A 13,879-nucleotide genomic window follows, 5' to 3' on the forward strand; every position below is an offset into this window, starting at 1 on the left:
ATGGAGTTAATTGCAGCAAATGCGTTTGGAGTTATCATTGCATCAGCCAATCCAAGCAAAGCACATGCACAAGTCACTGCGATGAAACTTGAATACATACCAAACAATACATTCATTATCAGTGATGCAATTAAACCCACTAACAGAGGGAGCTTGTATCCAAATTTATCGCCGAGAAATCCTGATAATGGGGACGATAGCAATACAATCACAGGAGCAATCAATAAGATACTTAAGACGAGCCAGGACACGGTTGTTCTAACATCACCATCTACCTCAGTTTTATTTGTAATGTTTGTTATGTTCTCAAAGTTTAATTTATGATTGTCTTCTGACCATTGTTCTTCACTTTCGACGGTCGTGTTTATAGATGTCATTATTTCATTGCCATTATTCGTTACCCATTTCCATTGCGCGAGAATCGGTACAATCAACGTAAAGCTTATTTTCTGTAATGCTATTGCACATAGGTATACAAGAAAATGAGCGAATTCAACTTTATTCTCTAACAGGTTGCCTGATTCCATATTTTTGTTAGAATTGTCGGATATTTTCCCCCAAAGATGTATGCATATGGATGGTACTACGTTATCTCACTCATTGCATACAGGAGATAAGTTGAAATGCAAATGGATGCTCATATTCTTTTAGTTTTCACAATCTAACTGATTTTGTAATACAACTACATAATTACACTCTGTTTAAAGATTATTAAAATATTATTTATTATTAATATTATGCAGCCGTTATATGGCTTTTTGTGGCGTGCCAGGTGTCCGTTTCAGCTGACAAACCAATCTTTCAGTGTCTTGATATTGTAAAATATATTAAACATGTTACTTGGGCTTATCTGACTGCACACAAGTCTTGAAATTTCGTATTTTCTATGGAGAATTCGAAACATAGACTTGACCATGGGTATAAAGTGGCTCAGTTAATTGATTGAGAAATTGATACAACTCCATATAAACTTGTTATACTATGATGAGGACGTCCTATGCGGGACTTACTGACATTATAGAAAGGCGGACACACAGCTGAGCGAAGCTACGCGAACTGCGCTTTGCGTATTGTGTGACTGACGCGCGCTTTTGTGAATTTACCCAAACGTAAGTTGGTTGTTTAGTCAGCAACCTTCGACCATATTTATAAATACGTATTTGTAAATACGTACGTGACCCATGGGCACGACATAATAAAACCAGCAAGCGTGACCAAATCCTCATCCAGAAAAGGATAGAAACACTTTAGATAAATATCATCAAATTTAAGTATTAATTGAATAGCATTGCAGGATGACCACCCGTTGTGTAGAAGGTTACTTCGAGACTTACTATCTACAAGTTGTTATGGCAGCGCGGAAGTGTTCACGTGCATATTTATAAACACGTATTTATAAATATAGTCGAAACATACTGTTAGTGCTCTCGCTCTCTTATTATTATCATTTATTGACGCGAAGTAACAAAAAAACGAAAAAAAATCCCCAGTGAAAACATTTCAAAAATATTATACTTTGGGTTTTAGTTTTGGTAAAAACGTTTTAATAACATTAAATGTTGGGCATTTTAAAAATATTTTGTATGAAAACACACTGCAACAATATTTTTAAAATATTGTCAAGATGTTATCATGGTTATTGTAAAATATTTTTGCTACTTTATTTGCCATATATTTTGTCAACACTTAAACATTTTAAATAACATTATGTTTTAATATTTTTCAGCAAGTTTAAAAAAACCCTGTTTTTGAATGTTATGAAAACGTGCTATACCCTTTATATATCATTTAAACGTTTTCTGGCTTTTGCGTATAATGTCGAAAAATCACGTTTGCTGAGCCCCCCTATATTACGACCTGATCATAGTATAGTTGTAAAATTACCATTAAAATTGGTACCGAATAGTCACAGTTTTTTTAATTAATTTGTTTCCGGGGGGGTCGGACATTCATACATGCTTGCTATGTAACAGCGTGCGTGATTGATCGAGATCCCGGATTTGCAATCTTGGGGGTATAGGGCAAATGAAGGAAAATCGTGTTTTTTAACAATATTACTTGTAACTTATTATTTTGAAATAAAAATCACATAATGTTCTGGTATGTATGAACGGGGTTCATTTACATATTCTCATTACTAAACGGCAGTTTAAGCAACCGTTTAGTCATGAAAATATATGAATGAACCCCTCAATCATAAAAAATCAGCCTACTTTCAATGATTTTAGCCAATTGTAGCCTCGCAATCCCCGGTAATTTTACCATTTCTTAAACCCTGGATCTGCTATATTTCATATTCACAGGTTGTTCACAATATGACAGAAACCAAATCAAAAAAAGTAGCCATCATCGGCGCCGGAACCTGTGGTCTTGCAGCGATGAAATGTTGCTTAGATGAAGGACTCGAACCAGTATGCTACGAGAGAACTAATGACATAGGCGGATTATGGTATTTCCGGGAGTGCTCAGATGGTCCATTTGGTACCACGACCGTGTACAGATCGGCAATAACCAATGTTAGCAAAGAGTTCATGGCATTCAGTGATTTTCCAATGCCCAAAGAATTCCCGAATTATTTGCATAATACGCATGTGCACAAATATCTAAACATGTACGCCGAGAAATTCAACTTGAAGCCTCATATAGTTTTCAACACTAATGTGAAGCTGATTTCCAAAGCTGATGATTATGATTCAAGAGGACGGTGGCGATTAGAGCTGGAAAACAAAGATGGCTGCGTGGCAGAAATCTATGATGCAGTGTTGGTGTGCAATGGTCGTGATGTCACACCACTTTATCCACAAATATCAGGTAACCTTCCACCAGATCGTTAATATTAGTAAGGTTGTATTACAGGTCGACAGCAAATTGCTTGTAGCTTTCCTATCGGGTTAGTAAGATGGCAAAATTGCACTCTGACTAGTATGCCAGGCACACATTTACTGACGGGCTAGTTAATTATTGCAATAGAGGCCGTCAGCGTGACGTCATATGCCGCCATCTTGTGGGTACACGCTGTGGTGGTCGTTCGATCTCCATGCGTGAACAGCAAAATCACCGCGTTGATGCGCGATAACAGCTGCGTGACAAGCTGCGCCCTGCGCGTAGTGTCCGACGCATGAACACAGATCATTTTTACCCACAAGATTGCGAATGGCTGACGGCCTCTATTGCTTACAACGGCCTCTATTGCTTATTAAGTATCATCACACGTAAAAGCAAACTAAATATATTGAATAATTTTAATACATCGAGAAAGTTAAGAAAGTTATACAACAACAAGAATCAACATTATTTATGTCTTTTTTATGAAGTATACGTTCATAATCATGTAACCTTAATAAAATACGGAATACTTCGTTTATGCAATAGACTTGTCTGTAACCATCCCAGCAAACACAAAAACGTTTTTAAAACGTTTTAAATAAGTCATATTTTGGGTTTTGGTTTAGGTAAAAACGTTTTAATAACATTAAAATGTCGGGTTATATAAAGGTCATGAAATCGTTTTAAAACATTTTGTATGAAAACACACTGCAACAATATTTTAAAAATGTGTTTGAAATGTCATTGTAAACTATTTTTGCAAACATTTTTGGCCAAATATTTTGTCAACACTTAAATAACATTATGTTAAAATATTTGCTCCCAGCAAACACAGAAATGTTCTTAAAATGTTTTTTACAAAACGTTTTAATAACATTTAAATGTCGGGTTATATAAAGGTCGTGAAAACATTTTAAAAACGTTATTGTAAATATTTTGGGCAAACATTTTTTGCAAAATATTTTTTCAACTCCAAAATAACATTCTGTTTAGAATGATTTGAACCAAGTTTTCAAAAATGTTTTTGGAATGTTATTAAAACGTTTTTATACCCTTTATATAACCCGACATTCAAATGTTTTCTGTAAAACATTTGTGTTTGCTGTGCAGTAAATTACCAACAAATGTTATTTAATGTTATGAAAACGTTTTATACCATTAATGTACCCTTTATATAACCCGACATTTAAACGTTTTCTGACAACCTTTTATAACCTGTTGCGAATGATGTCGAAAACGTTTTGTGTTTGCTGGGATCACATGGGTGTCAACTCTACACGCTTTGCGTTTCTGTGGCATCCACATCTCTCACACCACATTATTTCAGTATTATTTTGTAATATTAATATTAGTATCTTAATTTTAAATTATTTGGCCTATTACATTTGTATATTGTTACTAATTTATTACAAAATGTTTTCTCTGTATTATATAATTTATGTGTGTTGAGATGAAAATAAACTGAACTGAATTCTGAACTGAACTGAACTGAACACGAGTGCGATTACAAGGATCCAGTAAGCATAGCCCTACATGCTAATGGAAAGGCGATCACTGTAAGAAGATTAGTGCGATATTTCATTTCATTTGAATAGATCGACGGACATACGATCACGGCGTTTGGAAATCACGATCTCTCTAATTTCAATTTCAATGAGCATTTATACCGTTCGTTTGTACTCTATCCAAACGGCAAATCGCAATCTCTTTATTTTATAATACGCAACTTTAATAATACATGTCAACATGAAAAATACAACCAATATCACAACTTTCTTTATTCAAAAATGATGGGATGCGTGTATAAGCATGATAAGAGCATGAGAGATCCACTGATGTATAGCACACGAGCCAATCCGTGGACCTCACATGCTCTTGAAATTTTAACACAATAAATGCGATATTAAAATGACAGACATGACTGTATGAAAATACTCCTGCACCTTTTATTCAGATCATCACAAAATCACATCCTTATAAATGTGATAAACCACCACCGATGAAAATTGTGGCATATTCGCCGATTCATCATGCCTTCAGAGCATCATCCCGCATTGACTATGCCAACTCGCTTTTTTATGGCGCGCGTGAAATGAGGCTGCGCGGCTATAGTCTATGCTTGTGGATGGGATCAGTTCTCTGATTGCCTCTTTCTATCTCGATCTCCACTGGTTACCAGTAAAACAAAGAATTATCTATATAATCATTATGTAAAAATTCAAAATTCAAAGAACAGACCTCCCAGAATAGGTAGTCGTTACTCTGAGTTTCATGCCTAAAAGGCAATCGTCAGACGACACGATGAAATGCTTTCGGTGGACTACCATCTCTTAGGAATGTGAAAGAATATACATTCCATGGTGTCAACACAGCCAAAGCAAGTCTATCCCAGAGTCAGTCTGTCTATCGGAGATAGTCAGAAAGTGCTCAACTGCAAAAACAGGAGCGTAATAACAACATTTTACTCATAGTTAGACTATCTTTTGAATAAAGTGCTCAATCCCAAAAGGAGAGCGTATAAAAATTCAAAGAACAGACCTTCCAGAATAGGTAGTCGTTACTCTGAGTTTCATGCCTAAAAGGCAATCGTCAGACGACACGGTGAAATGCTTTGGGTGGACTACCATCTCTTAGAAAAGTAAAAGAATATACATTCCATGGTGTCAACACAGCCAAAGCAAGTCTATCCCAGAGTCAGTCTGTCTATCGGAGATAGTCAGAAAGTGCTCAACTGCGAAAACAGGAGCGTAATAACAACATTTTACTCATAGTTAGACTATCTTTTGAATAAAGTGCTCAATCCCAAAAGGGAGAGCGTATAAAAATTATACTCATTATAATCATTATGTATGCATCTAAATATCTACATAACCAAGCCTCTTACTGATCTTGTCCAGCTACTTCAGGATCTGACTTCGCTCTGATGCAACAAGACTTGCTGTTCCTCGACCGAGAAGATGAGTCGGAGACAATTCCTTTGTTGTTGTTGCACCTCGGCTTTGGAATAGTCTTACCGTTGACATCAAGGAATCGTTGCATGTACCCAGCAAACACAAAAGAAAAACTTTTATTCAAAACGTTTTAATAACATTTAAATGTCGGAATATACAAAGGTCATGAAAACGTTATTGTGAATATTTTGGGCAAACATTTTTGCAAAAAACGTCGTTATGCCCTTTATATAACCCGATATTAAAACGTTTTATGTAAAACATTCTGTGTTTGCTGGGTACCTGTATTAAAAAAACGTATGGAAACACATATGTTCCAGCTGTGTGCTCGGTTGAGCGCCCTATAATAATAATAATAATAAATAATAATTGAAAAAAGGAAATATAAATGGAAGGTTGACGCCAATATTTTAAATACCGTATAGAGTAATTTATTTAAGGTGAGTCTGAACTGTCAGGCCATATTTTACTAGTTTTGGATATTTTACTTATTAACACTAACATTAACATTATTTTATTTATGCAGGGTAACACTTTTAGGCACCACATCCAATTTGGTTCTATAGAACTATCGGTGCCCGGTTAGGTACCGATGACTCTTAACATCGCTCCCTGGAGATGTTATACATTGTATTAGGCATAAAAATTAACATTTGCATAGCGTTATTGTTTTTCATTTAAATACAAAACGATGCACTGTACAAATGTTCAGGGTACGATAAAGAGTGCCATTGGCACCTATTCGGGCACCGATAGCGCTATAAGACCAAAACAGATCTTGTGCCTTATTCATTACATGATATGATACAGCTATTAAACATGTAATTTCCTTTATTACGCATTTTGTCAAATTATTTTCCCAATAGCTCTAATGTTTCGTCGTCACTGTTTGTCAACTTCCCGCGCGTTATTGCCCGATCTTTAACACACTTTAGAAATGTAACATTTAACGCTTGGTTTTCATTTGGCTTGTTGGGATAGTTATAATATATCAATGTCATTATACCGTAGAATATACATATTGGACAAATAACCCGACACATGGAACGAAATCCCATATAATTGTAAAGTGGTAGGGCAATCAACGGAGATACAAAATTCGGTATGTTATATCCGATTACCGCCATACTCATGACACGGCTTCTTGGCACATCTTGCAGGTTTTCAGCCGTTGAAGACATTATATTCATCGCACTGTATCTCCCACATGTCGCGAAAAATATATGCACAGCAAAAAAGATCGAAACAACGTAGGTTGTAGAGGCGTACGAAATCAAAACAGTCGATACGCCAACAAGGATGATGGCGATCGCTGCTTGAGTACCAATACTTTCTTGAAATCGTATCGCGAAATATGTTGTAGCGATATTACCTAAGATGCAGCCTACAACACCAGAGCTCAATACAAATCCCACGATAGAAGGACCGCTTGAAAATTCAGACTGCATCCAAACTGCAATTATGCATTCGATAGATTTTCTTGGGAAATAAGCAAACGATAGTGTTCCCATGGACAAGAGAAGTTCGCGATTCGTGAATATGCGGAGCATTGCGCTCATTTCAGATGTTATGCTTTCTCTACCCTCACCTGACAATAACGCGTTGTTCGTAGAGGATTTTCCAGTATTGGGATCGGGCTTTTCGAGTAGATACATCAAAATGATGCTTAAGATTATAAAGGAAACATATGGACACATGAAACCCAAAAAGCTAATTTTCTGCCCTGCATATTCTACTAGCGTACCAATGATTGCAGGTCCAAGAAAGGCAAACAAACTCGCTGTCATTGCTATGCTTAATGCAATATCCCCTTTCTTAGTTTTGGCAGAATAAATAGAGTTAATTGCAGCAAATGCGTTTGGAGTTATCATTGCATCAGCCAGCCCAAGCAAAGCACATGCAACCATCATCAAGTTGAAGCTTGAAAACATACCAAACAAAATGTTCATTATCAGTGATGCAATTAAACCCACTAACAGAGGGAGCTTGTATCCAAATTTATCACCGAGAAATCCCGATAATGGTGATGATAGCAATACAATCACAGGAGCTATCAATAAGACACTTAAGACGAGCCAGGACATGGTTGTTCTAACATCACCATCTACCTCAGTTTTATTTGTGATGTTTGTTATGTTCTAAAAGTTTAATTTACGATTGTCTTCTGACCATTGTTCTTCACATTCGACGGTCGTGTTCATAGATGTCATTATTTCATTGCCATTATTCGTTACCCATTTCCATTGCGCGAGAATCGGTACAGTCAGCGTAAAGCTTATTTTCTGTAATGATATTGCACATAGGTATACAAGAAAATGAGCGAATTCAACTTTATTCTCTAACAGGTTGCCTGATTCCATATTTTTGTTAGAATTGTCGGCTATTTTCCCCCAAAGATGTATGCATATGGATGGTATTACGTTATCTCACTCATTGCATACAGGAGATAAGTTGAAATGCAAATGGATGCTCATTATTCTTTTAGTTTTAACAATCCAACTGATTTTGTATCACAACTACATAATTACACTCTGTTTGAAGATTATTAAAATATTATTTATTATTAATATTATACAGCCGTTATGTGGCTTTTTGTGGCGTGCCAGGTGTCCGTTTCAGCTGATAAACCTGTCTTTCAGTTTCTTGATATTGTAAAATATATTAAACATGTTACTTGGGCTTATCTGACTGCGCACAAGTCTTGAAATTTCGTATTTTCTATGGAGAAGTCGAAACATAGACTTGACCATGGGTATAAAGTGGCTCAGTTAATTGATTGAGAAATTGATACAACCCCATATATACTTGTTATACTATGATGAGGACGTCATATGCGGGACTTATTGATATTATAGAAAGGCGGACACACAGCTGAGCGAAGCTACGCGAACTGCACTTTGCGTATCGAGTGACTGACGCGCGCTTTTGTGAATTTACGCAAGCGTAAGTTGGTTGTTCAGTCAGCAACCTTCGACCATATTTATAAATACGTATTTGTAAATACGTACGTGACCCATGGGCACGACATAATAAAACCAGCAAGCGTGACCAAATCCTCATCCAGAAAAGGATAGAAACACTTTAGATAAATATCATCAAATTTAAGTATTAATTGAATAGCATTGAAATGTGCAGGAAGACCACCCGTTGTGTAGAAGGTTACTTCGAGACTTACTGTCTACAAGTTGTTATGGCAGCGTGGAGGTGTTCACGTGCATATTTATAAATACGTATTTATAAATATAGTCGAAACATACTGTTAGTGCTATCGCTCTTTTATTATTATCATTTATTGACGCGCAGTAACAAAAAACCGAAAAAATCCCCAGTGAAAACATTTCAAACATATTATACTTTGGGTTTTAGTTTTGGTAAAAACGTTTTAATAACATTAAATGTTGGGCATTTTAAAATGTTTTGTATGAAAACACACTGCAACAATATTTTTAAAATATTGTCAAGATGGTATCATGGTTATTGTAAAATATTTTTGCTACTTTATATTTGCCAAATATTTTGTCAACACTTAAACATTTTAAATAACATTATGTTTTAATATTTTTCAGCAAGTTTAAAAAAAACACTGTTTTTGAATGTTATGAAAACGTGCTATACCCTTTATATATCATTTAAACGTTTTCTGGCAACCTTTTCTAACCTTTTGCGTATAACGTTTGCTGAGCCCCCCCCCCCTATATTACGACCTGGTCATAGTATAGTTGTAAAATTACCATTAAAATTGGTACCGAATAGTCACAGTTTTTTTAATTAATTTGTTACCGAAACAAGAAGTCTTTTTTTAAATACCAGTAGCTAATCGGCTAATATTGGATCCAGGGAGGGTCGGACATTCATACATGCTTGCTATGTAACAGCGTGCGTGATTGGTCGAGATCCCGGATTTGCAATCTTGGGGGTATAGGGAAAATAAATATCGTGTTTTTTTAACAATATTACTGGTAACTTTTTGTTATTATTTTGAAATAAAAATCACATAATGTTCTGGTATGTATGAACGGGGTTCATTTATATATTCTCATGACTAAACGGTAGTTTAAGCAACCGTTTAGTCATGAAAATATATGAATGAACCCCTCAATCATACAAAATCAGCCTACTTTCAATGATTTTAGCCAATTGTAGCCTCGCAGTCCCCGGTAATTTTACCATTTTTAAACCCTGGATCTGCTATATTTCGTATTCACAGGTTGTTCACAATATGACAGAAACCAAATCAAAAAAAGTAGCCATCATCGGCGCCGGAACCTGTGGGCTTGCAGCGATGAAATGTTGCTTAGATGAAGGACTCGAACCAGTGTGCTACGAGAGAACTAATGACATAGGCGGATTATGGTATTTCCGGGAGTGCTCAGATGGTCCATTTAGTACCACGACCGTGTACAGATCGGCAATAACCAATGTTAGCAAAGAGTTCATGGCATTCAGTGATTTTCCAATGCCCAAAGAATTCCCGAATTATTTGCATAATACGCATGTGTACAAATATCTAAACATGTACGCCGAGAAATTCAACTTGAAGCCTCATATAGTTTTCAACACTAATGTGAAGCTGATTTCCAAAGCTGATGATTATGATTCAAGAGGACGGTGGAGATTAGAGCTGGAAAACAAAGATGGCTGCGTGGCAGAAATCTATAATGCAGTGTTGGTGTGCAATGGTCGTGATGTCACACCACTTTATCCACAAATATCAGGTAACCTTCCACCAGATCGTTAATATTAGTAAGGTTGTATTACAGGTAGACAGCAAATTGCTTGTAGCTTTCCTGTCGGGTTAGTAAGATAGCAAAATTGCACTCTGACTTGTATGCCAGGCAGACATTGGTTACTGACGGGCTAGTTAATTATTGCAATAGAGGCAGTCAGCATGACGTCATATGCCGCCATCTTGTGGGTACACGCTGTGATGGTCGTTCGATCTCCATGCGTGAACAGCAAAATCACCGCGTTAATGCGCGATAACAGCTGCGTGGCAAGCTGCGCCCTGCGCGTAGTGTCCGACGCATGAACACACAGATCATTTATACCCACAAGATGGCGAAAGGCTGACGGCCTCTATTGCTTACATATTAAGTATCTTCGCACGTAAAAGCAAACTAATTATGTTGAATAATTTTTATGATACATCGAGAAAGTTAAGAAAGTTCTACAACAACAAGAATCAACATTATTTATGTCTTTTTTATCAAGTATACGTTCATAATCATGTAACCTTAATAAAATATGGAATACTTCATTTATGCAATATACTTGTCTGTAACCATCACATGGGTGTCACAACTCTACACGCTTTGCGTTTCTGTGGCATCCACATCTCTCACACCACATTATTTCAGTATTATTGTAATATTAATATTAGTATCTCAATTTTAAATTATTTGGCCTATTACATTTGTATATTGTTACTAATTTATTACAAAATGTTTTCTCTGTATTATATTATTTATGTGTGTTGAGATGAAAATAAACTGAACTGAATTCTGAACTGAACTGAACTGAACACGAGTGCGATTACAAGGATCCAGTAAGCATAGCGTAGGGCATGCTAATGGAAAGGCAATCACTGTAAGAAGATTAGTGCGGTATTTCATTTCCAGAGTAACCGAAAATGCAGTAACCAAATATACTTCTTACAACGTTTCCGGGGGGTTTACTTTAACGGCTCTTGTCAGAGCCACAAAGATAAGGGTCAATTTGTTTTTGTATATCATCAAGTCCACCTTGATACTAGGATGTAGATAAATTGCGGCGTACATACATAACCCTAAATACTTCATGTATACTGTTGTCTCAAGATCGGTATCTAACCTGGTAAACTCAGTTTTATACTTATATTTTGTATTATTTCTCAGAATCTCGGCAGTAATCGGATTTGATTTCTTTTCCTTCATGTTTATAGGTCTAGAAGATTTCCAAGGTAGTGTAATACATACAAAGGATTACAAGAGACCAATAGGGTACGACGATAAACGTGTCCTGGTGGTTGGTATCCGCAACTCGGCGTGTGACGTGGCGGTAGAACTCGCTAGGGCTACTGAGAAGGTAATTAGCATTTTAATATACAATTATTTGAAAAAAAAAACACAAACAAAACAAACAAACAACCAAAAAAAAACCAAACAACAACAAAAACAAAACAAAAAAAAAAGCAAAAACAAAAACAAACAAAAACAAACATGTTATACATACACACTTTTATTAGATGGTCAGGCTGAACAAGCCTTCTTGTAGTGCGGCAGCAAAAGTTACATTTCATCCAATTATCTTATTCGATTTTCAGAAATTTCGACCCAGTACTAACCCTAATTTTGCCGTTTATCACCGGACTTCTTGAATTCTTGAAACCAGCCTAACAAAATGCAACTGGTGTGATTGTATTGTACAGTAACCAACAGTAACCAGTAAGCTTCGACTATTTAAAAATACGTATTTATAAATACTCACGTTACCACTTCCGCGCTCCCATAACAGCTTTTAGTAGGCAAGTCTCGAAGTCTCTACACAGCGGATGGTCTTCCTGTCAGGTACATTTGAATGAAAGGCGCGAGGCGGTAAACAACACGAGACTACTGTGCAGCAAAATTGTCTATTTTGTTCGCCTTTGTGATTATATTGTAAACGTTTCCGTCGATAAATATTTTTTCCGTCGGCAAATACTTTCAAAATATTGTTTTTGATAACATATTACAAATTCGGACCCATCAATGGCGTGATGATTTGGTCACGCTTGCTGGTCTTGCTATGTCGTGGCCATGGGTCACATGCGTATTATAAATACGTATTTACAAGTATAGTCAGAGGATACTGGTGACACGTATGATACCATTTTGTGTGGTGGAATCAAATGATATAATATGTTTTAATTTAACTTTCTACAGGTTTATTTGAGCACAAGAGGTGGAACATGGGTCTTGACGCATCTACAGGAAGGCGGATTACCATTAGACATAATGGGGATACGCAGGGCTGGCGGACTTTTATCATGGCCCCTGCGAGAATGGAACTTGCGAAGAGCAATTAATAATCGCCTAGATCATACCATACACCCACTAAGACCCAAGCATGGAATTGCTGTTTCACGGAACATTACAATAAATGACGAGCTACCTTACCATATCGTCAACGGGAATATCGTAGTCAAACCGGATGTTAAGCGACTAACAAAAAAAGGAGTGGAATTTCAAGATGGTACCCACGAAGACATCGATTGTGTCATTTTAGGAACCGGATATGACATAACTCTTCCTATCGATCCATCAGTGGTACGCGTTGACAAATGCAAAGTTCATCTTTACAGGTTTACGTTACCTCCAGATTTGAAGCACCCAACGCTGGCCATTATTGGGCTGACGCAACAAGCAGGTTCGGTGAATGCTGTTAGCGAGCTTCAAAGTAGATGGTGCGCGAGATTAATAAAGGGAACCTGTAGATTGCCTTCCAAAGACCAGATGGACCGGCATATTGAGAAATACAGACAAAGCCAAAAGAAGAAATACGGAGAGCCACTAACAACAAGGTTAACTACCAAAGTTGACTTTATTGCTTTCATGGATGGGATCGCGAGTGAAATTGGCGTGAAGCCAGATCTATGGAAGATGATGTTTGAAGATCCCATGCTGTCTCTGCAATGTTTCTTTGGACCTTGCTATCCTTACCAGTACCGATTAGTTGGCCCTGGCAAATGGGATGGTGCCAAGGAGGCTATAGAGACAGCGTGGGATCGGATTACAGGAGCGTACCAGACGAGGCAGGTGCCTGAGGATGAAACTTCTAATCTGACCACCATTCTTTTTATCTTGGGACTTTGCTGCCTACTAATCAGCGTAATGTATGTGATGTTATGATCATATTCGATCAATTATTTTGGATCCTAGTTCGAAGCAGTGATATCACTCAGGTCGGCAGTTATAACACGGTTAAAGATATTATGCTATACTCAACTGACAATAACAGAGGAAAATCTTGATCAAGTAATTTTTAAGCAAATATAATGGCGAGACAACCACAAAACATTCTATAATATTTATTAAAAGTTGTGTATTTTGTCATCACCATTCGTTTTCACTACCTTGGATATTTAC

General features: G+C 36.7%; 1 protein-coding gene across 1 annotated transcript; it reads left to right on the plus strand.

The window, feature by feature from the left end:
• On the plus strand, positions 1-13,676 carry LOC140140423 (dimethylaniline monooxygenase [N-oxide-forming] 2-like). Its single transcript, XM_072162184.1, has 5 exons — positions 1-288; positions 2,304-2,811; positions 10,004-10,492; positions 11,698-11,840; positions 12,677-13,676. The coding sequence occupies exons 1-5, from the start codon at positions 1-3 to the stop codon at positions 13,640-13,642; spliced, it is 2,394 nt and encodes a 797-aa protein (XP_072018285.1). The 3' UTR covers positions 13,643-13,676.
• Positions 13,677-13,879: the final 203 nt, after the last annotated feature.

The sequence above is a fragment of the Amphiura filiformis genome, chromosome 19 (assembly GCF_039555335.1).
Source record: "Amphiura filiformis chromosome 19, Afil_fr2py, whole genome shotgun sequence".
NCBI lineage: Eukaryota > Metazoa > Echinodermata > Ophiuroidea > Amphilepidida > Amphiuridae > Amphiura > Amphiura filiformis.

What these genes read in the sequence shown, in the direction of transcription:
- LOC140140423 (XM_072162184.1), top strand. Translation starts at nt 1, where the DNA reads ATGGAGTTAATTGCAGCAAATGCGTTTGGAGTTATCATTGCATCAGCC. An exon ending in CATCTACCTCAGTTTTATTT is followed by an intron (nt 289 to 2,303) that starts GTAATGTTTGTT and finishes TCATATTCACAG; the next exon opens with GTTGTTCACAATATGACAGA. An exon ending in ACTTTATCCACAAATATCAG is followed by an intron (nt 2,812 to 10,003) that starts GTAACCTTCCAC and finishes ACAATATGACAG; the next exon opens with AAACCAAATCAAAAAAAGTA.